The sequence below is a fragment of the Salvelinus alpinus genome, chromosome 16 (assembly GCF_045679555.1).
Source record: "Salvelinus alpinus chromosome 16, SLU_Salpinus.1, whole genome shotgun sequence".
Lineage (NCBI taxonomy): Eukaryota > Metazoa > Chordata > Actinopteri > Salmoniformes > Salmonidae > Salvelinus > Salvelinus alpinus.
In genome coordinates, this window is record NC_092101.1 from 11,188,339 (window position 1) to 11,215,620 (window position 27,282).

At 44.6% G+C, this 27,282-nt stretch overlaps 1 protein-coding gene across 2 annotated transcripts; it reads right to left on the reverse strand.

Annotated features, from left to right (window-relative positions):
• On the reverse strand, nt 1-27,137 carry LOC139540786 (uncharacterized protein KIAA1614-like). 2 transcript variants are annotated; one of them, XM_071344752.1, is made up of 11 exons: nt 26,727-27,137; nt 24,239-24,298; nt 18,564-19,601; nt 17,319-17,388; nt 16,251-16,391; nt 10,631-12,018; nt 8,051-8,201; nt 4,701-4,956; nt 4,261-4,379; nt 2,885-3,060; nt 1-2,290 (listed from the first exon to the last, which is right to left on the reverse strand). In XM_071344752.1, exons 3-11 carry the CDS (start codon nt 19,498-19,500, stop codon nt 2,091-2,093), a joined length of 3,438 nt encoding a protein of 1,145 aa, XP_071200853.1. In that variant the 5' UTR covers nt 19,501-19,601; nt 24,239-24,298; nt 26,727-27,137; the 3' UTR covers nt 1-2,090. The 2 variants fall into 2 exon arrangements, with proteins under 2 accessions (XP_071200853.1, XP_071200852.1); XM_071344751.1 differs by lacking the exon at nt 24,239-24,298.
• Nucleotides 27,138-27,282: the final 145 nt, after the last annotated feature.

Below are 27,282 nucleotides of genomic sequence, written 5' to 3' on the forward strand. Positions count from 1 at the left end.
GGTAGTTCACATTCTTTTATTTGAACCAGATATAAATAAATAAGAAAATACATATATTGAATGACAGTGAAAAGTCTCTGTTCTGTGCACACTTTAATACTGATGAAGGATGTGGAATGACTCCTCAAATGTCGATACTTTCCTATCGTCACGGTCACACGCATGTAATGACCTCTAGTACCACGTGTTTACTGTTGAAAGGTCCAAATAATTTACTACACATTTTCCGAATGGGTCTGTCTGAATTCTCATCATCAACTTCTCGGATCTACTTTCTCATCGTTTACAACCCAATGGTTTGACCTTATGGTTTTACAATGTCTTTCTTTAGACAATCAACCAAACACTTTGGCAGTTATTGCTTTGTGTACAATGCAGTCTTGTAATGACATTAACAAAAAAACTATCAGCAGCATTGGAAAGGACTTTTTCCACTGCCTGACAAATCCTAAATTCAAAACCCTGACTGACAACATCAGGGTGACTGAAAACCAACCAGGAATGACCTAATAAACGGACTGATGATAAGATAGCCTGGTCCCAGATCAGGCGTGACAATGACCGTATGAGTTGTCAAGACGGTATTAACAGATCTGGGACCAGGCTACTGATAAAAGTGGATGCTTTTCAGTCACAACCGTGACCTTCTGATTGATAGGGGAACTTAATCCTATTTGGGTACTGCGCATTTATATTGTAAAATGTAAACAAATATTGATTCTACTTTGTTTGGCAAACGGACACAAGCAGAGAGGAAAGTGGATGATCCTTCGGTACAATCAAGACGGCATGGATAGTGTTGTTGATCCACTAGGACCGAGGAAGACAAACAAAATGTACGTTTGAGGCCATGCGTGTTGGGTTTTGAAACGCTGTCATTTTCAAGTTCGTTATTACTGTGACAATTGACAAAATGTAGATAGTTGTGACACCTTATTCTCATCCCATTCTTTGGAGTAAGTCGTACCTTTTTAGCCTGCGTGCCTGACTTTTTCTGCATTCAACAACACAAACATGGTCAAAGACAAGCTAGTTAAAGCACAGCTAGACTGGCACCCGGGCTAGTTCCTTGTAGCTATTGCAGTAAACAGGACACACCATTGGAAGAGACTATAGAGAAATGTGACTTATTCTTGACTAGACTTCCGAACTCAAGACATCGACTCCTTCATTTCTTGTAAGACTTCATCTACTCTGTGCTATCCAGAGTACTTCATCTCCATAGTGCTTCAGTTCATATCCAAGACGTCCGTTTGTTACTAGTCCAAGACTGAAAAACTCTTGTCTTTTTTTTCAGTGAGGATTATGTCCCATAGTTCCATTCACTCCACAAGGCTGGCTAGGCAAAATTAGCATCTTGGACTCGAAGAGACTGCAAACTGCTAGGTTTGTTTAAATGGTATCACTTTTGAGATGCTTCATGGCATCTCTGTTGCTAATCCACACAAATCCAGATCTGGTTTCTGACTAAACCAATAACCACAATAAAAACATGATTTAATTGCATAAAGATGCATGGAATAATACTGTAGGAGATTGTTATGAGGTATTTAACAGAGGATCTCCTACTAGACTGTATTATTGATGTGTGAGCTGTTGAAACCTTTGTGCATTACCTGTAATGATAAAAGAAAATGTTTTGTACTGCTGTGTTTTAAAAAGAGGTAAGGTAAGGAGCACCTGACGCCAAAGAACTCAAGGAAAAAACACAACACAACATGAGGAAACATAACAGGACATGAGGAAACATGAGACAGCTCCTGCTCTTATAGCAACTCCATGTGACCCATATAGGAGAGCCAATCGTGTCAAACATCTTGATGTGTCTTCAGAAGAATAATGCTCTATTTAGAGAGAGGACATTATTGCTACTGTCAAAGCAAGCAGGCATAGAAACAGCCACAGTCATAAAGCCGATCACACACACTGTCCCTCTGTCATACCCCCAACACCCCAGGTTCCAATGGGGTTTGTGGTTGCTGTGGCGTCAATGGTTGCCATGGCGTCTGTGGTTGCCATGACATTGCCGGTTTCCATGGCATTGCCGGTTGCCATGGTGTCTCCACTGTAACCGGCGGTCCTCAGGTTGCCTAACGAGGAGGGGGGAGTCTCCTGTGTCGGAGCACGCGGATAGAGGCTATGTTGTCCTGGGTCATTAGGCATGTCACCAGGTCCAGACTGAGACCAGCCACCTTCTCACCGTTCACCTCCAGCAGCTCGTCTCCCACTCCCAACAGCCCCGCGTACAGCTTCTCTGTGCTGCTGTCGCCCATCTCCTCCACGTACACACCTACAAGACAGACAGGATAAAGTACAGGAGCGTGTTGCTGGTAAGACCACACACACATTTTCACACCTTATTTATAACACACGGACAGGCAATAGTAGTGATACCACAGGAGAGGAGTATCACTACCGACACATACGCCTTACTGGTTACACACATTTACACCGGTAGGATCATAGGGGAGCACACACACACACACACACAAACTAATATAAAACACAACCTTAGGACACAGGAGAGGAAAACATGGCCTAACACACACACACAGGGCACATACATTACTAACACACAAACAGGAAAGGAATACAACACTAGACATTCAACTGCAGGACAGGAGAGAAGTAAGAAGATGCTGAAAAACACACCTCCAGCACACAGAAGGGGGACATTCTAATAAACAGCACATGATTACAGAAGACTACATTAGAAAAGACAACCAAAACAACAGGGCAAATCCTAGCCTGGTACCAAACTGTTTCTGTTCATGGCCTAGCCTGGTCCAGACCAATGGCGAGACAATGACCATAGAAGTTGGTAACAGCACAAACAGATATGAGGCCAGGCCAGGCAGAGCCAAGCTCTCCTGTCCTTATGTACCCGAGTCTGGTCGTCCTTTGCCCCGGGAGATGAGGAAGCCAAATGGTCCGTTGGGGGGTCTGCTAAGCTCCAGCAGGAGGGTCCCATCAGGGAAGGCTTGGGCCACCCTCCCCACAGAGCGCACCCCGCTAGGGCAGCCCACATCCTCCACACTCAGAGCCCTCTGAAATCCCCTACTGGAAAGACAGGACAGCAGCGTTGCGGTGACACATATGGGGCACCATTTGTAGCATGGAATAAATATTCATTCCTGACCACAAAATCCAAACATTGCAGTCTTTGACACAGGCTCAGATGTCGCCATGCAGAGTTTGGAGAACGGACATTGCAATCTACGCTCCCAGGTGGTTTCCTGAATAATAGGTCGACCCTTAGATCTTCATTAAGATTTCTTTGACCTAAGACCACCTCTGCAATACCACTGGATGTACGCATGTAATCTAGTTGTATAGATTAATCACGCTCAGTATGGCCATTAGGGTTTCAATCAAGGTATACTGACACATTTCCACATTATGTCATCCTACGGCAAACATGCAATTTTATTTCAGTAATAAGCAATGAAGGTCAATGGAGAGACAAAGGAAAGTGTGCTGCCTTGTGCCATTTCCCGTTTTATAATGTACATAATGAAGTCATTGCATGCAGAGGGGGGGGGGGGGGGGGGGGGGTGGTCTGCTCCCTACATTAAGGTCTTTATGGCAGAAGCCCCTCCCCAGCCCACTTCCCAGAGAGCCACGTAGCTCGGTCCATATATAGCACGGCTGTCATGTCCCTAGCCTATCAGGTTTCTGACTGCCTCTCGAGGAAGGCTATCTAAGCGCAAGGCTGAGGCTAGAATGTCCTCGTTTCTGGTCTCTCCTGGATCAGCTGCCGGTGCACTCATGTAGACATACACACACGCACGCACAGGCAGTGTCAACAACATCACCCGAACAGTCCGTGTTCAATTTCCCCACTGCTCCCAGCCACCTTTCCAAGTCCATCATGATGTGATGTTGCGATAATCTACTGGGTTCCATGTCTTTTTTTTGGGCAGCACCACCACTTTCACTCTATTTTTATCTCTCCACTCCGTACACCCCCTCAGACCCAGTAAATGGAAACTATTCGGTTACACAACACACACGGCAGCCGTCCATGCATACCAGAGATATGATATCAACGGAGACTTGAGCACATGCCAGCATTGTAATCTCCTATCAGGAAGGATCGACGTTGACTTCATTCATAATATTAGATCAGTGTGCAAGCTTTAAACCGTGACAGATAGTTGGATGTTAGATGACCTTACATTACTGTAACAGTTGCCAATGTGTATGTTGCTGATGCTATAGCTCTAATGTTGTGTGGGTGCATGTCTGTTTCTGTTGTACCTGAGAGCAGGGCTGCTGGGTTGGTCTCCAGGTGTGTATGCACTGGAGCGATCTTTCTTCTTTGACGACTGTAAATTCTGGACTGATGACGATTTCCTCAGCTGCATAAAGGGGGACCCCTGGTGGTGAGAAATGAACATGACAGTAACCCTGTCAGCTTCCACAATATTGGTGCGTTTAGATTTCTTCATAAAGCATAATGTTACCAAATATACTCTTTATAGCATAGTTGTGTGTGAAATCATGTATATTTATACTTCTATTACACACTTTTCTATTCATCATGTTGCAATCAACTAAACTCTCAATATTCTTATAGATTAAGCAGAGTTTGACAGACAAAGTGGCACTCTCTCAGACTACAAGCACGGTTCAAATCCATAGAATTCCCTATAATTCAAAAGATACGTTTGACATGACAAAGGAAGGTATTCTCTCACCATGCGTAGGGATTGGAGCGAAGGTGCTTTCCTCAGCTGGCTGGGGTCTGGGCACTTGGGGGTGCCGAGGCTGGGACCGGGGGTGGGGCCAGGAGAGGCCGCGGGGAGGCCACGGGGCTGGAAGCTAAGCTGCTCCATGCTACTGGAGCGCCCTTTACCCAGCTTCCCCACTCCGTTTAGGCCGATGGCGGAGAAGAAACGACGCAGAGAGAGCTTGGACCTGCCCTCCCGCTGCTCTGTCTCTGCGCGTACCCTCCTGTGAAAAGAAAGAAAGAGACATGAGCAACGCCACAAAAAAAACAAAAAGGCAGAGGCTGTAGATCTGAATGTTACCACCCTGTTCCGGCCCCGTCCCTTCCCCTGGAACCCTCTTCCACAGAGCTAAAGATCCATATCACATTCTGCGCATGTTTCTTTCCCTCTACGGACACATTTTACGGACACATTTGTGGTCACCCTCACTGTCAATCGTGAAAGTAAATTTAGTTCTTACAGTCAGTTCAAGTTTTACTGGTGAAACATCCATGCAGCATCTGCATGTTAACCGTTTAATCTCAATCAGTTTCATGGGAATATGCATTTACAGTGGGTATAGAAAGTCACCACCCCTTTTTAAAATGTTCACCTTTAGTTGCTTTACAGCCTGAAATGAAAACACATAAAATCAGACTTTTTCCACAGCTTTATTTATTTACACAGAGTAACCCACAATATCAAAGTGAGAAGAAAAAAAATGTCTGAAAATTAATTACAATTAAAACAGTAAAATACCCTATTTGGATAAGTGAACACCCTGAGTTATTACTCGGTGGAACCACCTTTTGCTTGAATTACAGCCACGAGTCTCTTTGAATACGTCTCTACTAACTTTTCACACCTAGACTGTGCAATATTTGCCCATTCTTCCTTGCAGAATTGTTCAAGCTCAGTCAAATTGCTTGGTGACCGCTCATGGACTGCACTCTTCAAGTCATTCCACAGATTCTCGATGGGATTTAGGTCGGGGCTCTGACTAGGCCACTCAAAGACATTAACCTTCTTGTCTTTCAGCCACTGTACAGTTGCTTTGGCGGTTTGCTTTGGGCCGTTGTCATGTTGAAACGTGAACCATCTTCCCGTTTTCAACTTCCTGACAGAGGGCTGCAGGTTCTCCTCAAGAATCAGTCGGTATTTTGCACTGTCCATTTTCCATTCTATCCTGACAAGTGCTCCAGTCCCTGCTGAAAAGAAACACCCCCACAACAGGATGCTGCCACCGCCGTGCTTTACTGTAGGCATGGTGTTCTTTGGGTGGGAAGATGTAAAGTGTTTTTATTCCTTGCCACCCTCCCATAGAGGCCAGATTTGTGGACCGCTTGTGATATTGTGATCACACACATTGACCAGTCTTTGCCATAAAGGCTTGAAGCTCCTTCAAAGTCGTCATTGGCTTCTTGGTAGCCTCTCTGATCAGCCTCCTCCTTTCCCAATCATCCAGTTTGGAGGGACGGCCTGATTTATGCAGGGTCTGGGTGGTGCCATACGACTTAACCACTTCTTAATAATGGTCTTAACTGTGCGCCGAGGGATAGACAAAGCCTTTGAAATCTTTTTATATTCATCCCCTGACTTGGTGCCTTTCCACAACTTTCCATTGTGGATTATTTGCTTTGAATTTCACTACTAAATAGTGGAGTTCTTAATGAACAACTGCTTTTATTCTGAACTAATCAAAGTCACTACAATTGATCACAGATGGAAGCAAATTAGCTTGATTTGTGATCTGGAAGGTGGTTGGTTATACCTAAAATACGGTATTTTACTGTTTTACTTGTAATTCATTTCAGAGCTTTAAAAAAAAAATCTCACTTGGATATTGTGGGTTACTCTGTGTAAATAAAGCCAGAATGGTCTAATTCCATGTGTTTTCATTTCAGGCTGTAAGGAAACAAAAGGTGAACATTTTGAAAGGGGGTGGTGACTTTCTATACCCACTGTAGATCTTCTTAGTTATGTAGTGTTGTTTTGAATTATGTACAGTGAGTGAATCTTAGAGCAGAGGGTGTTAACAAACTGTAGCATACCAGTGTTTTGTTGAAAAAGTTGACCATTCGCCCAATCATCCTAAAATCCCATAAGAAATGAGTTGGTGTTTGCCTTACATTAACCTTATACTATGCTATTATATTCGGTTCTGTTATGTAGAATACTATCATTATGTGATCTTGCAGACATTGAATGAGCACCATTCTCCATTCATCACCTAAATACTGTATGTAGCCTGTTCTCTGGGCAGCCGAACGAGTAGAGCAGAGACTGTGCGTAAAGTAGAGAATCTCAGACATGCGCAGAACCTTCAGCCCTTTAGCTATTGGCAAGAGGGTTCCAGAAAATTCACACCCGCAGTCAGTCCGTAAACAAAAGAAAGGTGCAGCCTGGACATCATGAAAGCACTCTGGTTAGGTCAAAGCTTGGTTCATTTCCATTATACTTTTCCATTATAAATACTTAATTTAATTTGATTGGAAAAACCTTTTAGAAATTATGTCCGAATCAAATCATTCAGGAAAATGGAAAGAACTAACTCTTGTAAGTCGCTCTGGATAAGAGCATCTGCTAAATGACTTAAATGTAAATGTAAATGTTAACAACTCTGACACAGGAGCCATATATGAGCAATGTGTATCCATTCACTTACTACTATTTGGTCAGAAGAGGTCAGTGTTGAGTTAAAAAGGTTTCAACTGAGGAAGTGCTCTATCTATGTCTGCACCACCACTCTAAAACCACCTTGTTTGACCTAGTTTCTATAAAAACAGTCTGTGGAAGACTAATAATGGCTATGGGCTAAGACTGGCAGGCTGGCAGGCAGGCAGGCAGAGTTCCAAATTAGATGATAGCTTGGTAAAATGGAACATAATCTGGGAATCTAAAACTAGCTTTCTTTAACATTTATCTCGGAAAGGTATTAGGGAGAGGGACAGATGTTCATTTTGGGTCAAACCTCCACCTAGGGCAGGTGTGGGCAACTCTTAAGAGTGTGCTTTGTTCCAGCCTAACACTTCTACAGTAATTCAACTAATCAAGGTACTGTGATGAGCAGGCCTGAAGTGCTTTCATGCCAAATTCAGCCATATACAAACAGTGATATTAGTGACTCAGCTATGAGTTCTAGCCCAGCTCCGAACTCTCGATTTAACCTTGATCTGAAAGAACTAAAGATGGGAGAAATAATGCTCAAAGAATTCCACCAAGCCTACCAGAGGGCAAGGTAATCCTTTACGATCTACATGAAGAACCTAATCATACAGGCTTCGGGTCAGTTTGGAACTAAGCATAAGAGTGTGGTGGAGAGAGGTACCAATACTCACTGAGTTGGACTAGGGGTGTCCTCCCTTTGATGCTCTGCTCTCATTGGTCCCCTGACCTGTACATCACCCCCAGAGCGGTACGGGGGCGGGGTAATGAGGCTGGTTCCTTCAAGACAGAGCTCTCCCATCCCTGGATGATGCTGCTCCACTTCTAGAGGAGAGAGTGAAGAGACTTCAATATTAGGAAGGTGTTCCTAATGCTTGGTATAGTCAGTGTACATTTCTAGTTCTTACACTCTGTCATTTGCTTACAGTCAGCGAAACGAAAGCTGACAGTCAGGGAGCATCGGAAATTCCAAAAGCGATGGATAGAGCACTATATAATTAACGTCCAGAAAATATAATGAATTTTAAGTGCAGCCCTCCAGACCTCAAGGAAGACAGAATGTGGCCTGAGGGTCAAAATGAGTTTGACACTCCGGAGTTAGAGCCTTATTAGCACTGAGACATTTGCATGTGATATGATACATTTTTTGTAGAATGTTGTTTGTGAAACATGAATTTCTAGCTACATATATTTTTTGGGGGGGAATGTTGAGTATTTCTCATAATGCATAGAGACAGAGCGAGAATTAGAGACAGGAGGGGAGAAAGCGTCAGAGAGATACAGAGAAAGACAGAGAGACAAAAGAGAGAGACATAAACAGAGAAATAGACAGAGACAGGGAGAGTGAGAGAGACAGAGGCCACAGTGGGAACAATCAGATGCTTCACATATCCAATCATCCAGCCGGTGGAAACGGGGCGAACAGGCCTCGGTGGGATTACAGGGCTGGGGGATGTGTGTATGTGCTGACTGCAAAATCCCTGCTGGGACCTGGGCACACACACACGCACACACACACACACACACGCACACACACGTATGGATGCAAGCTGACACATCACTGACACAAGCAGCATGGACTTAATTACCCATGAGGCTGTGCATTTACCAATGGCCACTAGGGAACTAGAGTACGACTGAAAACATATTTTAAAAAATTAAAAAATAAAGTAATTTTCCTCTGAGATGCCCGTACCTTATACTGTTTAGACTATTTTAGTCAATGGTGACTGTGATCAGAGTCTGTGTCAGTATTCAGGTACAGTTCAGGTCTAATCTTTATTTTTAAAGGAATACTTTGAGATTTTGGCAGTGAGGCCCTTTATATACCTCCCCAGAGTCAGATGAACTCGTGGATACAATTTTTTTATCCCATTTTTATCCCTTTAACAACTATTCTTAAAGGTTGTCTGATGGTAGTGAATAAATCGACTGCATTGGAATTCACCTCCTTTGCTCTCAACAAGGCATTTACCATCACCGCCCATTGATATGTAGATCATGGCGTCACCTTTGACTTCTGCCATTCAGATGAGCTGTGAATATTAGCAACACATGATGTCATTCTCACCGATCCGCTGTCCCACACACTGAGGTGCAGTATATAGTATAGGTACAGTATATTAGGGCTCCCGAGTGGCACAGTGGTCTAAGGCACTGCATCTCAGTGCTAGAGCCGTCACTACAGACCCTAGTTCGATTCCAGGCTGCATCACAACCTGCTGTGATTTGGAGTCCCATAGGGCGGCGGACAATTGGCCCAGCGTCGTCCGGGGTAGGCCGTCATCGTAAATAAGAATTTGTTCTTTAACTGACTTGCCTAGTTAAATTACGGTAAAAAAAAAGATATGAACTATGCCTGTATGACTCAGTTGGCGCTTTCCCCGCCAGAGTTGTTGGTTCGATTCCCGGGACCACCCATACGTAAAATATATTCACACATGACTGTAAATCGCTTGAGACAAAAGCATATGCTAAATGCAATAGATATTATAATTTATAATTTAACTCGAGACAGCGTCCAAGATGGACGCCCATTGTTTTCAACATAATCTTCTCGAGTTGGCGTACGCTGTTTCGTGGTTGCTGCCATTTTTCTATTTCCAGTTTTACTACGCCTGCACACTCAGTGCACACTGGACAGACAGCAGTATCGCGCGAACATGCTCCGGGAACTCTGCCAGAGCGTGCCATGCATGTGGACAGGTAAATATACCAACCGGCACTTCCCCTGGCCAGCTGGACTCGTAACGTCAGAGGATGAAGATAAAATGTTAATATCTTGGGACGTGAGTGATAGGAAATCAAATAAAACATGTAATAATTCAAAGGTGACTAAAGGTGACTAGTGTCTAATGAGGATTTTTTATTTATTTAACTTCTCTATGGGGCCGTCTTGTCTTTCCGGGCCGCACTTTGGTTCTTCTGAGCACAGTGGAAAGTGTGTTTCTAGAGTGGAAACCTGGGGCCCTGATCCCACAGTACAGAAGTTAGGGTGTGTGTTTGTGTGTGTGCGTGTGTGTGTGGGAGTGTAGGGCTCTCTACTTTATAGTGTGTGTGTGTGTGTCTGTGCTTGTACATTGCAATGGACGTGTTTAACTATACTTGTGGGGACTTCTAGTAAACCAAAAATGTTGACCAACTGGGGACATTTTGTTAGTCTCCACAAGGATAAATGTTATTTCTAGGGGATTTAGGGTTAAGGGTAGAATTAGTGTTAGGTGTGTCTGTGTGTGTGTGTATTTGAAGCTGACCTGGTGCCGCAGGGTCCCCCATCTTCTCTGCTGCTGTCCTAGCTGGCGATGGAGAGGTCTTCAGCAGGGAGGCAGGCCTGATACAGGGCATCATTGTGTCGGTGCTGGAAGTCAGCCCCAAAGAGGAACCATACTCCACGAAGTTCCCTCCGACAGAGTGCTTGTTCTGGGGGCTAGGCGCGGCCCCTCTCCCTTGGTCCTCCAAGGAGTTCTGGGGCAAAAGGCGGTACTGTGGTGAAGGCATGAGTTTGACCACTCGCTGGCTATTGGGCCGGCTCTTGGGTCCTGATTTCAGAGCTGATTTGATGGGCGTTGGGGAAGGGGGAAAGGGGGCGCCCTTGAGGCACGGGGGACTGTTTATGAGTTCATCTGGGGGTGCAGGGGAGTGAGTGGGAAAACCCACCACCTTTGACTCTGGTTGCTCAATGGGGTACGGGTTGGGTGGCACCGCCACAATACCATTGGTTGAGCTCATCGGCGCCAAGCTGTGATTGGGCCTGGGTGCTGGTGGCGTTGGTGGCATTGTGTTGGGTGCTCCTTGCCCATTGGTGCCCAAAAGCTCACCTCTCCTACTCCTCCTCTTCACCTTCATTGTTGACACTCGAACACTCCCACCACCTCCACCACCACCACTGCTGCTATCCGTCTCTCCCACCGAGCCGTGGCCCGTCCCTTCGCTATCTGCCACATCGCCAGGGGTTACCTTCCCAATGTATGTCTCCTTGATCAGCTCGGTACGAACCGTCCGGCTGGGCTCGCTGGGAGCCACCCAGCAAGGCATCAGCACCTTCTCCTCCCCCTCTCTGTTCACCGGGTAGTTCTGCCCTATTGGGGGTGAAGGGTTCTGATGGAGGTTCAGGTTCAGGGATGAAAGGTTCGGATGGAGGTTTGGGTTCAGGACCCCTCCTTCAAGGAACGTTCCGCATGAGTTGCACTGCCTGTTAAGCGCCTCCTCTTGTGCCACCACGGATTTGAAATGGCTGTCAAAGGTTAAGTGACCTTCCTGTGCCCTGTGGGCCTTCTTGTGCCCTCGCTCGATCACTGTTCCAGTTCCTGGATCAGTTTCCCTCCGCCCGTTGACATAGGAAGAGAGATTGGGCTTGGATATAAGAAGACCCTGGGCCCTCTCACCCGCCCTCCTTCTCTGACGGAGCCTCTCCAAGTAACGCACCTCCGCGTCTTTCTCCGATTCGTCCTCGAAGCGGACCCGCGTCGGTGATTGGCCGGGACGTCGGCGGGGGCCACAGGCCGAGTCGCTGCTGGAGGAGTCACTGAGGTTTCCCGAGAACGAGGTAACTGCAGGAACCGTCGCTGACGACACCGACTGGCCGTCCTTCCCCGCCAGCGGAGCCCGGTGCAAGGCAGCTCCAGACGTCAACAGCTGCTCCCTGTGGATGGATGCACACACACACACACACATCCAAAAGGACACACAAACACACTGGCACCACTGTGGTAAGGTAACCCACACACAAACCCTAACCCGAAAAAAAGACTGAAACCCCATAAAGAAGCATTCAGCATTTTTCCTCCTAACACAGAGGATTGGTTGGATGCCTGTGGGATTCTTATCTATGTTCTGGCCCCTGTCTGTCCCAGCCGCTACATTCCCAACTCTCGCTAAGGGAAAGGTCATCCCCAGTATGGCCGTCCTCTCTGTCTGTATCCAATCACATAGCCTCTGTTACCACAATAATGGACAGCTATCTTGAGTCATATCCAAGAGAGAGTGTATTTATTTACGCTATTGTTCATATACAACTTCATCTATAAATGTAAATGAGAAATGCATTTGGAAAAATGTCCATGGAAACAAAGTGATTGACAGTTGTGAGCCCACACTGTTGGATGGTGGGGAACACGATACTGCATGACTGGCTAAGATTTCTCTGGGGAGCTGAGGGGAGTATTGTACTGTGCTTTCCTTGTATGTACTCCTCACACACTGGGTTTCTACCCCTGGGATTGTGTGGTTGGTGTGTGTGTGGGGGGGGGTCTGAGGGTAACAGCTGGAAGATGTGTAGCGAAGCATTAGAGGGAATCAGTCTTATCAAGCATCAAATCACAACCAGGAAGCTCCCTCCAAACCAGAGATATTTTCAAATTAAAATCAGACCCAACAAAGAAAACACCAAATTAATTGTTCTTATCCAAAGAATAAACAAGACAACTTATGTCGCCGCAATCACATCAATTCAAATCGCTTCCAATTGGAAGGATTTTGAGATAATAGTTGGTTGTCATTGGGGGGGGGGGGGCATTATTACATAGTGGTTGGTCGGTATCCAAAAAGTCCCATCCAATCATTATAATCTGGAGCGAATGTTGATGCTGTCTGTTGATTGACAGCTGTATGAGGGAACATCCTGCCTTGCTCAGAGTGAATGTGCTGAGGTAATCAGTAATCACTGCTCCCGGACCATGATATTAGGATTGAGATTGGGGAAGTGTATAATTCCAGCTGGATTGCGTAATGCGTATTGTGGAAATAGACTTGTGTGTAAGAGAGAGAGAGGAGAGAGGAGAGAGAGAGAACCTGACATAGCAACCAAGATAACCCAATGCCCTAACCCAATGCCCTAAACCAATTCCCCAATAGGTGGCCCGTGGGCCATATTCTGCTCGTGGTTAAATTTATGTGCCCCCCCTCATTTTCCTTTTAGAATTGCTTTTATATCATTTGCGTTGTTGGACATAAGACTGTAAAATCCCCAACAAATCAGCTGAAAGTGATTTTAATTTAGGAAATCTGTTACCAATCTGTTCCCACGCATAAACAGATGTACTCAAGGCTTGAAATGATTCTGTTTTTGTCAAATACTATATATATATACAGTGGGGAGAACAAGTATTTGATACACTGCCGATTTTGCAGGTTTTCCTACTTACAAAGCATGTAGAGGTCTGTCATTTTTATCATAGGTACACTTCAACTGTGAGAGACGGAATCTAAAACAAAAATCCAGAAAATCACATTGTATGATTTTTAAGTAATTAATTTGCATTTTATTGCATGACATAAGTATTTGATCACCTACCAACCAGTAAGAATTCCGGCTCTCACAGACCTGTTCGTTTTTCTTTAAGAAGCCCTCCTGTTCTCCACTCATTACCTGTATTAACTGCACCTGTTTGAACTCGTTACCTGTATAAAAGACACCTGTCCACACACTCAATCAAACAGACTCCAACCTCTCCACAATGGCCAAGACCAGAGAGCTGTGTAAGGACATCAGGGATAAATTGTAGACCTGTACAAGGCTGGGATGGGCTACAGGACAATAGCCAAGCAGCTTGGTGAGAAGGCAACAACTGTTGGCGCAATTATTAGAAAATGGAAGAAGTTCAAGATGACGGTCAATCACCCTCGGTCTGGGGCTCCATGCAAGATCTCACCTCCTGGGGCATCAATGATCATGAGGAAGGTGAGGGATCAGCCCAGAACTACACGGCAGGACCTGGTCAATGACCTGAAGAGAGCTGGGACCACAGTCTCAAAGAAAACCATTAGTAACACACTACGCCGTCATGGATTAAAATCCTGCAGCGCACGCAAGGTCCCCCTGCTCAAGCCAGCGCATGTCCAGGCCCGTCTGAAGTTTGCCAATGACCATCTGGATGATCCAGAGGAGGAATGGGAGAAGGTCATGTGGTCTGATGAGACAAAAATAGAGCTTTTTGCTCTAAACTCCACTCGCCGTGTTTGGAGGAATAGAAGGATGAGTACAACCCCAAGAACACCATCCCAACCGTGAAGCATGGAGGTGGAAACATCATTCTTTGGGGATGCTTTTCTGCAAAGGGGACAGGACGACTGCACCGTATTGAGGGGAGGATGGATGGGGCCATGTATCGCGAGATCTTGACCAACAACCTCCTTCCCTCAGTAAGAGCATTGAAGATGGGTCGTGGCTGGGTCTTCCAGCATGACAACGACCCGAAACACACAGCCAGGGCAACTAAGGAGTGGCTCCGTAAGAAGCATCTCAAGGTCCTGGAGTGGCCTAGCCAGTCTCCAGACCTGAACCCAATAGAAAATCTTTGGAGGGAGCCGAAAGTCCGTATTGCCCAGCGACAGCCCCGAAACCTGAAGGATCTGGAGAAGGTCTGTATGGAGGAGTGGGCCAAAATCCCTGCTGCAGTGTGTGCAAACCTGGTCAAGAACTACAGGAAACGTATGATCTCTGTAATTGCAAACTAAGGTTTCTGTACCAAATATTCAGTTCTGCTTTTCTGATGTATCAAATACTTATGTCATGCAATAAAATGCAAATTAATTACTTAAAAATCATACAATGTGATTTTCTGGATTTTTGTTTTAGATTCCTTCTCTCACAGTTGAAGTGTACCTATGATAAAAATTACAGACCTCTACATGCTTTGTAAGTAGGAAAACCTGCAAAATTGTCAGTGTATCAAATACTTGTTCTCCCCACTGTATATATATATATATATATATATATATATATATATATATATATATGTTTGGGCTTCTTGCAGTCAATTTGCAGTGTACAAATTATTTATATATACAGTACCAGGCAAAAGTTTGGACACACCTACTCATTCAAGGGATTTCTTTATTTTTACTATTTTCTACATTGTAGAATAATAGTGAGGACATCAAAACTATGAAATAACACATATGGAATCATGTATTATTCTAAAATGTAGAAAATAGTCAAAATAAAGAAAAAGGTATCCAAACTTTTGACTGGTACTGTATGTTCCAGCTCCCCGACCATCTGCTTAACAACAACAACAAAAATCAGCTCACAGCTGAATCCGCCCGTGCCTGCCCTAAACCAATATTATTATTATTATTATAATACACTTAATTAAAAAGCCTTGAAATTAGAGCAATAGAAAAGTGTGTATTTACATATTGACGTTTACCACAACCATTGCTACTACTATTATAACTGTATCGCCACCATAATTACTACTATAGTTTCCCGAAAACTACTATTTGAGATATAGGCCAATGCTTTACGTTAAGTTGGCTAATGACATACACATGCTCTATAGGTACTTTTGCTAGAACTATTTACCCGGCTGTACATGGAAACTGCAACTACATATTGTATAGTTATTGTGTAGTTACTAGTTAGATAAATGTAAATATTACATACATAGTACTACATAATGTAGCATCTGTGTAACTAAAGTGTGACCCATATGTGACATATCGGCATTTAAAAATGAATAGAGAGCACTGTAAATAGAACATGCGTGAGCAATGCTACATTTAAAGCAGTAAATCCAATATATGTCATATCACTAACACCTGTCGCAGCTTGCTACGCTGAACACTGTCAGTAAACAGATGAGAGTGAGGCGCAGCACACTTTAACCGGCCAAACACAAGACAGCCGTCCGGTTGCTCCGGCACAAAAGCCTACAGAGATTCACAGGCCCTGCTGGGCCCCACCAAACAGAAGGGAAGAAAAGGAGAGAGAAAATAACTAAAAACGCTTTCTTCTTTGGTCTCGTTTGGTTGGCTATGATGCTACAGGTGTCTGCTTCAGCTAAGCTCTGCTGGTAAACAGACACACACACACACAGACGACCCTCAAACCCACACACATAAACACACCCACTTGCAGAGCAGCAGACTTACGGGTTGTCCCTCTGGACGGGTAGGATGGTGTGGTCAGCCTTGAGTGGGAAGGACCGGGCCTTCATGCGGGCTCTCTCCAGGAGCCGCTTGGCCTGCTCATGGCGCGGACTCAGCGGCAGGTCCTCGCTGGACACAAAGGCCCTATCGGGCCGCACACACACACACACAGGCAGGGGGGTTAGGGGGAGGAGGAGGAGAGATGGTAGAGAGGCACACGTCAGCGCCTGTGCGGGAGAGACACTCATAGAGAAGGGGATTAGGCCGAGCAGGCAGTCACTACTAATTAGGCTGACAAGGGGTGTGTGTGAATCAATGAGCTTTTGTGTGTGTGTGTGTGTGTGTGAGAGAGTGTATCTTTTCATAAGCTTTTATCTTGTTTGCCTTTGCTTGTGTTTATGTGTGTGTATTTGTGAATGTGGGAACGAGGGACTGTGAAGCAGTCCCTTTGCCTGTAGACCTATCTGTTAGCGTGGTTACAGACATGTGAACATTTTCCCAACACCAAAAACACAATTACCCACAGTGCTCAGAGCTTTAACTACACAGCTGCCCATTCAATTTCAACACGACACCTGCTTAACAGGCACTCAATGGGGAAACAAATGAGTGCGTTTCAAATACTAGGTGCTTCACCAGAAAGCCTTTCTCTTGTGTTGAGTCTGTGACTGGGTACAGAGAAGAGAGATATGATCATAATCCTCTTTGGTGATGAGGGTGGAGCTTTTAGTAACAGCTGTTATAAACACTGTGTCCCTGTCACTAATTGCAGCTTGGGGCTCTAACACGGAGAGATACAAGAGCAAAGCAGTAGGGTCATTGGTGTTTGCTCGTGTCGTGAAAGCATCTGATGTATCTTCTAGATGTATTAGAGCGACAGTATTTAGGTTGGGGGTTTGGGTACCCAAATGACATTTGTTTGTGATACATTCATATTTAAGCTATAGTGTATAGCCACTGGGTGCGCGGGTTTTGTTCCAGCTTTACTCTAACACAATGATCAGGTGTTTTAAAGCAGGGCTGGAGCAAAAGGCTGCATACCCAGTAGCTCTCCAGGAGGTTCTACTGTACCTTTGGCTGTGCTCGCTGTCTTGGAGGGAGATTCCTGAATCCCAGTCACTGTCATTCAGTGCAATGAAACCTATAGGGACATAAATAAACACTGTAACCAGGCAGACTTAAGTATAATTTCCCTCCAGTATTGAAATGGCGTTGATTTCCTTATTTCTCTGGAAACTACAATAAAAAATAATGAGCAAAAAATAGGAAAGAACCGTATTAAGTTTAACTATTTGTTTACTTTTCCCTTTGTATTATACAAAGCATGATTCATTTAGCACTGTGGATATTTGAGCCCATGAGAGTGAGGGACAGAGCAACCCACAGGCGGAAGACAACTTCTGTTTGTGAGACAGTCGCAATTAGACAGGCATTACATTCAATAAACATCTGGTCAACAGTCAGAAATAGCCTGTTACCTCCCCGCCCTCCTTCTCCTCTCAAGGGTTTCTCTCTACTTTCCATTGTATTTTTTTTTTACTTTATGTTGACGCTTTTTCAACTCGTCACACACTTTGACCATGAGCTATGTGTTGAATATGAACTGAGTGGTGGGGAAATGTACTCTACTCTAATAGAGCAGATCCTTCTCGGGTAAACCCCTTTACATCATTGAGGATTAAGGGGTCTACACGCTGTGATTTTACTACGGTTATCACCCTAACCCCGAGCTGCACCACCGCTCACACATTTCGTTAAAATAATCCATGGTTTTATGTCTAGTGGGTGGCGTAGGCAAGTCAGTTTAAGAACAAATTCTTACTTACAATGAAGCCTACCAAAAGGCAAAAAGGCCTCCTGCGGGGAGAGCTTCCTACTGCCTGAGCTATGTTGTTGATGTAAATTGATAAGAGCGTAGGGGCCTAGGATTGAGCCTTGGGGATACTCACTTGGTGACAGGCAGTGGCTGAGACAGCAGATGTTCGGACTTTATACACTTTATAAACTCTTTGAGAGAGGTAGTTAGCAAACCAGGCCAAAGACCCCTCAGAGACACCAATACTCCTTAGCCGGCCCACGAGAATGGAATGGTCTACCGTATCTAAAGCTTTGGGCAAGTCAATAAAAATAGCAGAACAACATTACTTAGAATCAAGGGCAATGGTGACATCATTTAGGACCTTTAAGGTTGCAGTGACACATCCATAACCTGAGTGGAAACCAGATTGCATACCAGAGAGAATACTATAGACATCAAGAAAGCCAGTCAGTGGATTATTGACAATTTTTTCTCACACTTTTAGTTCTTTACTGTACCTCTTCCATTGCACTGGGTCACCTCCTCGGCACTCTGCTCCCTCTCCAGAGAGCAGAGGGCTGAGGCTCCAGAGAGCAGAGGCCTGAGGCTCCCTGGCTCTGGTCCCTGGCTCTTGTTCAGCATCTGCTTGAGGACGCCCCGATTCATCTCCACTCTCTCTGCTAGAGATATGGCACTCCCACTGCTGCACAGACTCTCCAGGCTGTCAGCCCTCCACAGGCCCCCCATTGGCCCCTGGGGCCCCAGTTCGCCCATACACCGCCTCAGACCCTCCAGGCTGTCACGGCGTAGCAGCTCCCTGCCCACCCCGCCGTGGGCCCTGGCTTTCCTCTGCTGGCCCCCAGGGAACCCGGCCAAAGGCCTGTCTGGGGCCTGAGGAGCGTCTCCGTTCAGCAGTAGTGTTTCGGGCCTGGTGGCCTTCCAGAACCCCTTGAGAGGGACACAGGGTTTAGCCACATTAGCGGCGCTAACATTATCCGCAAGGGGACTAGAGTTGGCGCTACCATCAGACAGGTTCTCCAGGCTGGAGCCCTCACCCAGCCCATGTGGGAGCGCAAGCAGGCTGAAGTCCAACCCACCCGTCCCCACCCCCTCCATCAGGCTGTCTGGCACCACTGGGTGGAGCGTGGAACCCTGGGATTCTGCATCGTCGTCGCTACTACTTGAGCCCCAGCTCACCAGGACAGGACCGAATAGGGAAGAAGACACAGGAAAGGCCTTCTTATCCATGCCTGCCTTGAAAGCCTCCCTCCCTGTAGCCTTGTTGCGTTCAGACAGGGCCTTGACCTTGGACTGCAGGGCCGACACAGCTGAGCCCGGGGGCCCGGGTTGCTGCTGGAACAGGAGCTGGCTAAGGGGGAAAGGGGGGGGCGAGGTGGGGGTAGGAGTTGAGGTGGCAGGCTCCGGGCTGGGGCTGGAGGAGGGTTGGTCTTCCATGCCAGGTTGCAGGGTCTAGGGCTTGGCCCTCTGTGGCACGCAGGGCATGGGGAGAAAGGAGTCTGCTATGGCTACATCACACAGTCAGGGGAGCGCCAGAGCTGTGAAGGAGACAAGAGAAGAGATAGAAGGGATTTTGGTGTTATTTTCCTTTTTTGCGCACTTAAAAGAGGGACTAAGAATATTGCGGTTGCTTAAGCGAGCAAATAAATATTTTAGAAACAATAATTGTCATTTTAAGGACGCATGAAATGGCAGTTTCTCTAAATGCCTTTCAAAATCATATGTACTTTCACATGACAAATAAATGTTAAATCAAGTTAGAATCCAAAAAGGCATACAACCTAAGAGAAACCTACTTGTCCCTCATTACAAAGGACTTCTCTTTTTCCTGTATTTGTACAAGGTTTGTTAGAGGTTAAGAAAGACTTTCTGTTAAGTAACAAGGTGGGCAGACGTACAACATTGCCTGGCAGCTAATTACTTTGGCAACCCTCTCTGATATTCACGTTGAGGACACCACTTTGTCGCAAAGGGGTAAAACAATGGCGGCACAAAGGCTAGCTAGCATCTTTAAAGAGGTCCTCCAGCAACCAATAAAGGATGTCACAAACAGACCAGAGCAATGGATAACTACCACGTAGACTACATGAACAGTGTGAATTGTGACTGCCATCCCAGAAACTGTGGAAAGGTTTTGGGAAAAGAGAAATCAAATAGAGTAATGTGTCGTATTGAGATAAATTATGTAGCACTCAAAGCTATAGAAAACACATTTTACAGTACCCCTTTCCAAAAGAGATTGACAAATGTTCTCTTAACTCGAGGAGTGTTCTCTATTGGCATTCACAGCTTGTTTTTCTCACTTACTATGCAGCCTCAAATCCACAGGAGACCTCTAACTCTAACTCAAAGCCAAACAGAATTAGATACACATCAACAAACATCTCAATCCTATTATTACTGGGTAGAGGTCAACGGTGTTGCAACCACTACATTTTTAAATAATTTTCTGCAGTAATATTTGATAAAACACTAGGCAGGATTTCTCAACAGTATGAGGGCCTCAATGGCTGGGGCCACTTGTACAGAACATTTCATCCTTATGTTCTGATATCCTCCTGGGTTCTGATAAATACAGTGTCCGTTGCTGTGTTAGCTTTTAATAACAACTCGGGTTAGTTTATCCAATGAGAAAAGGGACTGAGAGGCATGTCAAATTTTCTGGGCCCATAAATGACTTGCTACTCACCATACCCATATTCAGCTACCTTTCTCTGTAACCATACACCGAGTGTACAAAACATTAAGAACACCTTCCAAATATTGAGTTATTGAGTGGTGGATCATTCTTGATACACAGGGGAAACTGTTGAGTGTGAAAAACACAGCAGCGTTGCAATTCTTGACACAAACCGGTGTGCCTGGCAGCTGCTACCATACCCCGTTCAAAGGCACTTAAATCTTTTGTCTTGCCCATTTACCCTCTGAATCGCACACATACACAATCCACATCTCAATTGTCTCAGGGCTTAAAAATCCTTCTTTGACCTGTTTCCTCCCCTTCGTCTACACTGATTTAACAAGTGACATCAATAAAGGATCATAGCGTTCACGTGGGTTCACCTGGTCAGTCTATGTCAGGGGTGTCAAACACATTCCGTGGATGGGTCTAGTGTCTGCTGGTTTTTGTTTTTTCCTTTCAATTCAGCCTCAGACAAGGAGGTCAGGGGAGTTCCTTGCTAATTAGTGTCCTTAATTAATCAATCAAGAACAAGGTAGGAACGAAAACCCGCAGACACTCGGCCCTTCTTGGTATGAGTTGGACACGTGGTCTATGTCATGGAAAGAGCAGGTGTTCATAATGTTTTGTGCACTCAGTGTACAGTATATAGGTATTCAGTCCACAGGAGTGTTTATTAATGTTAGCAAGGTGACTTCATGAAATTCAATCCAGGTTCACCAAACAATCCCTATCAGTACTGTGCTTCTCAAGGCGCAGGTAGCCTGCAAACACTGACAGCTCACGAGACAGTGTGCTCACATTAGAGAAAAACACAGTCCTGTTACCTGACAATATATACAGTGAGCTCCAAAAGTATTGGGACAGTGACAATTTTTTTTGTTGTTTTTGCCCTGTACTCCAGCACTTTGGTTGTGAAATGATACAATTACTCCCCCTGTCTCAGCCTCCAGTATTTATGCTGTAATAGTTTATGTGTCGGGGGGCTAGGGTCAGTCTGTTATATCTGGAGTATTTATCCTGTCTTATCTGGTGTCCTGTGTGAATTTACATATGCCATCTCTAATTCTCTCTCTCTTTTCTCTCTTTCTTTCGGAGGACCTGAGCCCTAGGACCATGCCTCAGGACTACCTGGCCTGATGACTCCTTGCTATCCCCAGTCCACCAGGTCATGCTGCTGCTCCAGTTTCAACTGTTCTGCCTGCGGCTATGGAACCCTGACCTGTTCACCGGACGTGCTACCTGTCCCAGACCTGCTGTTTTCAACTCTCTAGAGACAGCAGGAGCGGTAGAGATACTCTGAATGATCGGCTATGAAAAGCCAACTGACATTTACTCCTGAGGTGCTGACCTGTTGCACCCTCTACAACCACTGTGATTATTATTATTTGACCCTGCTGGTCATCTATAAACATTTGAACATCTTGGCCATGTTCTGTTATAATCGCCACCCGGCACAGCCAGAAGAGGACTGGCCACCCCTCATAGCCTGGTTCCTCTCTAGGTTCCTTCCTAGAGAGTTTTTCCTAGCCACCGTGCTTCTACACCTGCATTGCTTGCTGTTTGGGTTTTCAGGCTGGGTTTCTGTACAGCACTTTGTGACATCAGCTGATGTAAGAAGGGCTTTATAAATACATTTGATTGATTTGATTGAATTACTACGAGGTTAACGTGCAGACTGTCAGCTTTAATTTGAGGGTATTTTCATCCAACAATTTAGAGATTACAGCACTTTTTGTACATAGTTCCCCCCATTTTAGGGGACCATAAGTACTGGGACAAATTCACTTATACAGTATGTGGATTAAAGTTGTCAAAAGTTTATATTCCTAGCACACAATGATTACATCAAGCTTTTGACTACAAACTTGCATTTTCTGTTAGTTTGTGCGTCTCACTCATCATTATTCCTGTTTTTTTCAGGACTATCCACAATCATGGTAGCATCCACATTAATGTAGAAGCGTTTAGAAACATATTCTATTCTTATTTACAATAAAAGTGACTCCAAAACGACACAATAGATTATTTACCATTAATTACTATTGGGCACAAAATAATCTGAAACAACCAAAGCAAACAGCAAATGCATCCAACAAGTTTGCAGTCACAGGCTTTAAAACTACTTTAATACACATAAGTGAATTTGTCCCAATACTTTTCTATCATTTCAAATCCAAAGTACTGGAGAACGGAGCCAAAACAACTTTTGGAGTCCACTGTATTACCCCTATGACTGAGAAACCAGGTGAAGGAGGTTTACACAGATGTAAAAGGTTTCCCCGTGAGGGGCTATGTAGAGAAACTAATTTGATTTAAATTAGTGTGTGCTTAATAAGGAAGGCTCCCTGCCAAGTTAACAACACCCATCAGCCTCAACTGTTAGGTACCCACAAACATCCCCATACTTAACCACACTCACTATTATTTACCCATTTAATTTAATATAGTGTAGAGAGAGAGAGCGAGAGTCATCAAGGGAAAGGGAAGAATTAGGGAAGCTTGACAGAAGGACCCTACACAAAGCCACAAGGCTATACTGTAGGATAGCTACTGTACTGCACAGTACAACAACACCAGGAAAAAATGTGTTATAGGTAATTCCACGGAAACAGATCGATGCTGACTCTGATTTTTCAGAAAAGTATGCCAAACAAAAACCATTGATTGCAAAGTTATACAAACCATACAACTCTGTACAGTACAGCACAGTAGAGTATAGTTTAGTACAGTACAATGGAGTAGAGTTCAGTACAGTACAATACAATACCTTATACTGTACTCTAGTGTGCTCTACTGTACTTAAATCTAATGTACCATGCTCTACTGTACGGTGCTGTCCAAACTTGTGAAACAGATATCTATGATTGGTTCAGATTTGGACTGACCAAACATACATGGACATCCGGTGTCGGTTGGTGCTCAGTGGGTGAGAGGGCTGGTTACAGGAAATGGAAAGAGAGGGGGCTCATGGGTAGGTGTCAGTAAGAACCGGGAGAGGTGAAATTAACTGGAGAGCGAGAGAAGAGAGACAGGGAGAGAGAGGGAGGGGTTGTCCAGACTGTTTAAACACTCTTGCTTTAACCACCAGACGACAGAAAGAGAAAAAAAAACTGTTATGAGTTGAACGTAACATTATGCCAGTGGAAGGGAGGACAGTAGCGGGAGACCCAACTGTGGTTTGTGAATACTATAAATTCCCATTGTAGCAAATTGAGTTGCAGTCATTCTGTTACCGATTTAACAGAATGACATGTTTTAATCACTTAATAAATCATAAACCAAATTGTTATTAATAACAATATAACAACTTGGTTGGTCTACCTTTACTTGTTACTTCTGTGAACTTTGATTACCCTCCCTCCTCATGATGGAGAGAAATTCAAAAATATGTTAAAGGTGCTACACATTGAATTTTTGTATTGTAATTTGAGAAAATGTCCATAATATATCTCCAGTAATATTGGAATGATAGTGTTTCACAATATTACTTACCCGCCAGTGTTGTGTTTGGCTGTGATATTAACCTCTTGATTTCTCCCGCCAGAGCGGCATCTGTGTTCAAAATGGGAAAGCTGTTTTGACTTTGTGGCTATGTTATCTACTGGAAATTGGGTCAAGCAGCCAATGTAGAAATTGCTCTGTCATTTCATGGCTGCTAAAATTCTACACTGTTCGCTCAATTTCAGTTTATGTGAGAAAACAAGCACTGAAAAGTGTAGGATATCATTGTACCATCTAAATCGATGTGAAATATATTTTCAATAACAAAAAATATAGTTTTTTCAAGCGGTTTGAAGCTGGTGAACCTAAACCGAAAGTAAAAGGATCAAGCGCGAGTAGTCATGTTTCGAGGAAATAGGATGCAGGGGAACGGGAAATTTGTTTTGAATGCAGCCTAGTGCTGTTGCAATTCATCTAGCTTCCACATAGGGGAGAAATTCTAGGTGTAGCGCCTTTAAAGATATGTCGGTTTTTGGTAACAGAATGACAAGACACTAGGCAATATTTATTAAACCTGCAATTGACTGTAAAAGGTGATACACGTATATATCTTAAAGGTGCTACACATAGGATTTTTTGAATTTCTGTATATATCTGCAGTAATATTTCTTAAAGCGGCAATCAGCAGTAGAACCAATAACAAAGCGTTGTACCAGCCTCTGTTTCTGAACAAAGCTGAGGGATGGGACTGGAGAAATGTAACCACTCTCAAATTCAAAGACAGAGCCATTAATGCAAGGACTGACCATCCATGATATCAAAATTATAGTTTTAACCATGTTTAGAGGGTATAGTGTTTGTTCACATGTATTGGAGTAAAACAAGCTTATATTTGGGGTTCTGATGGGGTACGAATGTTGAACTAAGCTCATGAGGCATTTATAAGTTATATTCTACAAGAATCAATGGGTACACAAAAAGACGTAGCAACTGCTGATTGCCCCTTTAAAACTATACAGAAGGCCAATAATTTCTGCAAAACTAAATATAAGTGTTGATATTAGTTGGCAGGGGTCTTTGCTTCAACATTATTGTGTTTTTCTGTATTTATAATACCTTTTAAGACTTTTTATGCTAGATGATTAAGACCCCCTTTCCATCTGTTTGACCAGAAATCAAGGCCTCTGTTTATTCCAATTTTTTGGGATGGAAAATGGTTGGGAAATACACTGCTCAAAAAAATAAAGGGAACACTTAAACAACACAATGTACCTCCAAGTCAATCACACTTCTGTGAAATCAAACTGTCCACTTAGGAAGCAACACTGATTGACAATAAATTGCACATGCTGTTGTGCAAATGGAATAGACAAAAGGTGGAAATTATAGGCAATTAGCAAGACACCCCCAATAAAGGAGTGGTTCTGCAGGTTGTGACCACAGACCACTTCTCAGTTCCTATGCTTCCTGGCTGATGTTTTGGTCACTTTTGAATGCTGGCGGTGCTTTCACTCTAGTGGTAGCATGAGACGGAGTCTACAACCCACACAAGTGGCTCAGGTAGTGCAGCTCATCCAGGATGGCACATCAATGCGAGCTGTGGCAAGAAGGTTTGCTGTGTCTGTCAGCGTAGTGTCCAGAGCATGGAGGCGCTACCAGGAGACAGGCCAGTACATCAGGAGACGTGGAGGAGGCCGTAGGAGGGCAACAACCCAGCAGCAGGACCGCTACCTCCGCCTTTGTGCAAGGAGGAGCACTGCCAGAGCCCTGCAAAATGACCTCCAGCAGGCCAGCAACTCTCTACTGCCTCTCAAGAAAGACCAGAGCCCATATTCACAAATTGCCTCAGAGTACGAGTGCTGATCTAGTTTCAGTTTTCCCCTTTTGATCATAATTAATAATATTACACGGATGGGGGGGGGGGGGGGGGGGGACTTGATCCTAGATCAGCACTCAGAGAGACTTCGTGAAATGGATACTACGCCGTAGGGTTTTAATCATCACAGATTCAGTCAGGAATGCAGCTGCTGTCTCCAAATTCCAGGGAGTGACTAGGGGACGCAGAGAGCATGCTAGAGGTTATAGGCTACACTTCCACACCAACATTGCACTTCACAACCACTGAGCTTGTGTTGAAATGCCTGCAGTCACTGAACCGCAATGCAACAAGGTCAACATGTGAGACTAAGGGGAGAAGGAAACCAATTGCTTCTGCGAGACTGGGTTTGTTCTATAAGGGGCTGTTTTAGAATACGGAAATGTATCGGAATTTCCTCTGCTGACCTCACCTCTACTGAAATGCTACTAGGTTTCGAATTCACATGCAAATATGGTGGCCACAAAGGATGTAATAGATTTTGGCCTCTCCTGCCTGTATTTGAATTCGGACAATAGATGACACTCCAGATGCAATGATTCTTTAAAATACATTGAATGCCTAAGTTCCAATTGTCATTGAAATAATTATAGCTGGTTTCTTCCTTTGTTTAGGTAAGAGAGAGAATAGTCCCTGAGAGTGTGAAGAGGAAAAAGTTCTTACCTCTCTCCCTCCATTGGTGTTAAGAGACTGAGGTAGCTCTGCCTGCTCTGGCCTCCTCTCCCAAATGCCATCCTAAAATCTGTGAAAGCTCAGCCCAAAATCTTCTCACTGTTATTTCAGCGACGCCTTCTATTTTGAAACAACCTTCCCCTTCCCTCCCTCCCTCCCTCCCTTTCTGTCCTTCTCCAGCTGTGTTGGGGCAGTTCACGTGTGGGTCTCGTCTCCACTGAGCACTCACTCTCCCTTTAAGTACACAAATCTGGGAGTTTCACCAACCTTCTCCTCCCCTCAACAGTCCCTACTGCCTAGTATCCAGTTCCTCTCCCCTCCTTCCTCTGGTAAAACATCTACAGCAGGCAGTGGGCAGCAACTGACTGTAAAAGGTGATCCACATGTGTGGAAACCTCAGGGTTGCTTCGGGAGACAGTCTTGAGCAGATGGTAGAGGATTGGACACAGAAATTCTTAAATGCAACACAAGGGTAGCTCTATTGGTGGAGGGTCTGAAACTCCGCCCGCTGTGGGTGGAGTCTAGTAACTTTACCCTTGAATTTGAG

Bases quoted from the DNA above. Each gene is read 5' to 3' on its own strand.
- LOC139540786 (XM_071344751.1), bottom strand. From the start codon at position 19,500: ATGGAAGACCAACCCTCCTCCAGCCCCAGCCCGGAGCCTGCCACCTCA. The intron at 16,392-17,318 runs GTACAGTAGAAC...GCGGCCCGATAG, and splicing joins GACAGCGAGCACAGCCAAAG to GGCCTTTGTGTCCAGCGAGG. The intron at 4,957-8,050 runs GTGAGTATTGGT...TTCTTTTCACAG, and splicing joins GACACCCCTAGTCCAACTCA to GAGGGTACGCGCAGAGACAG.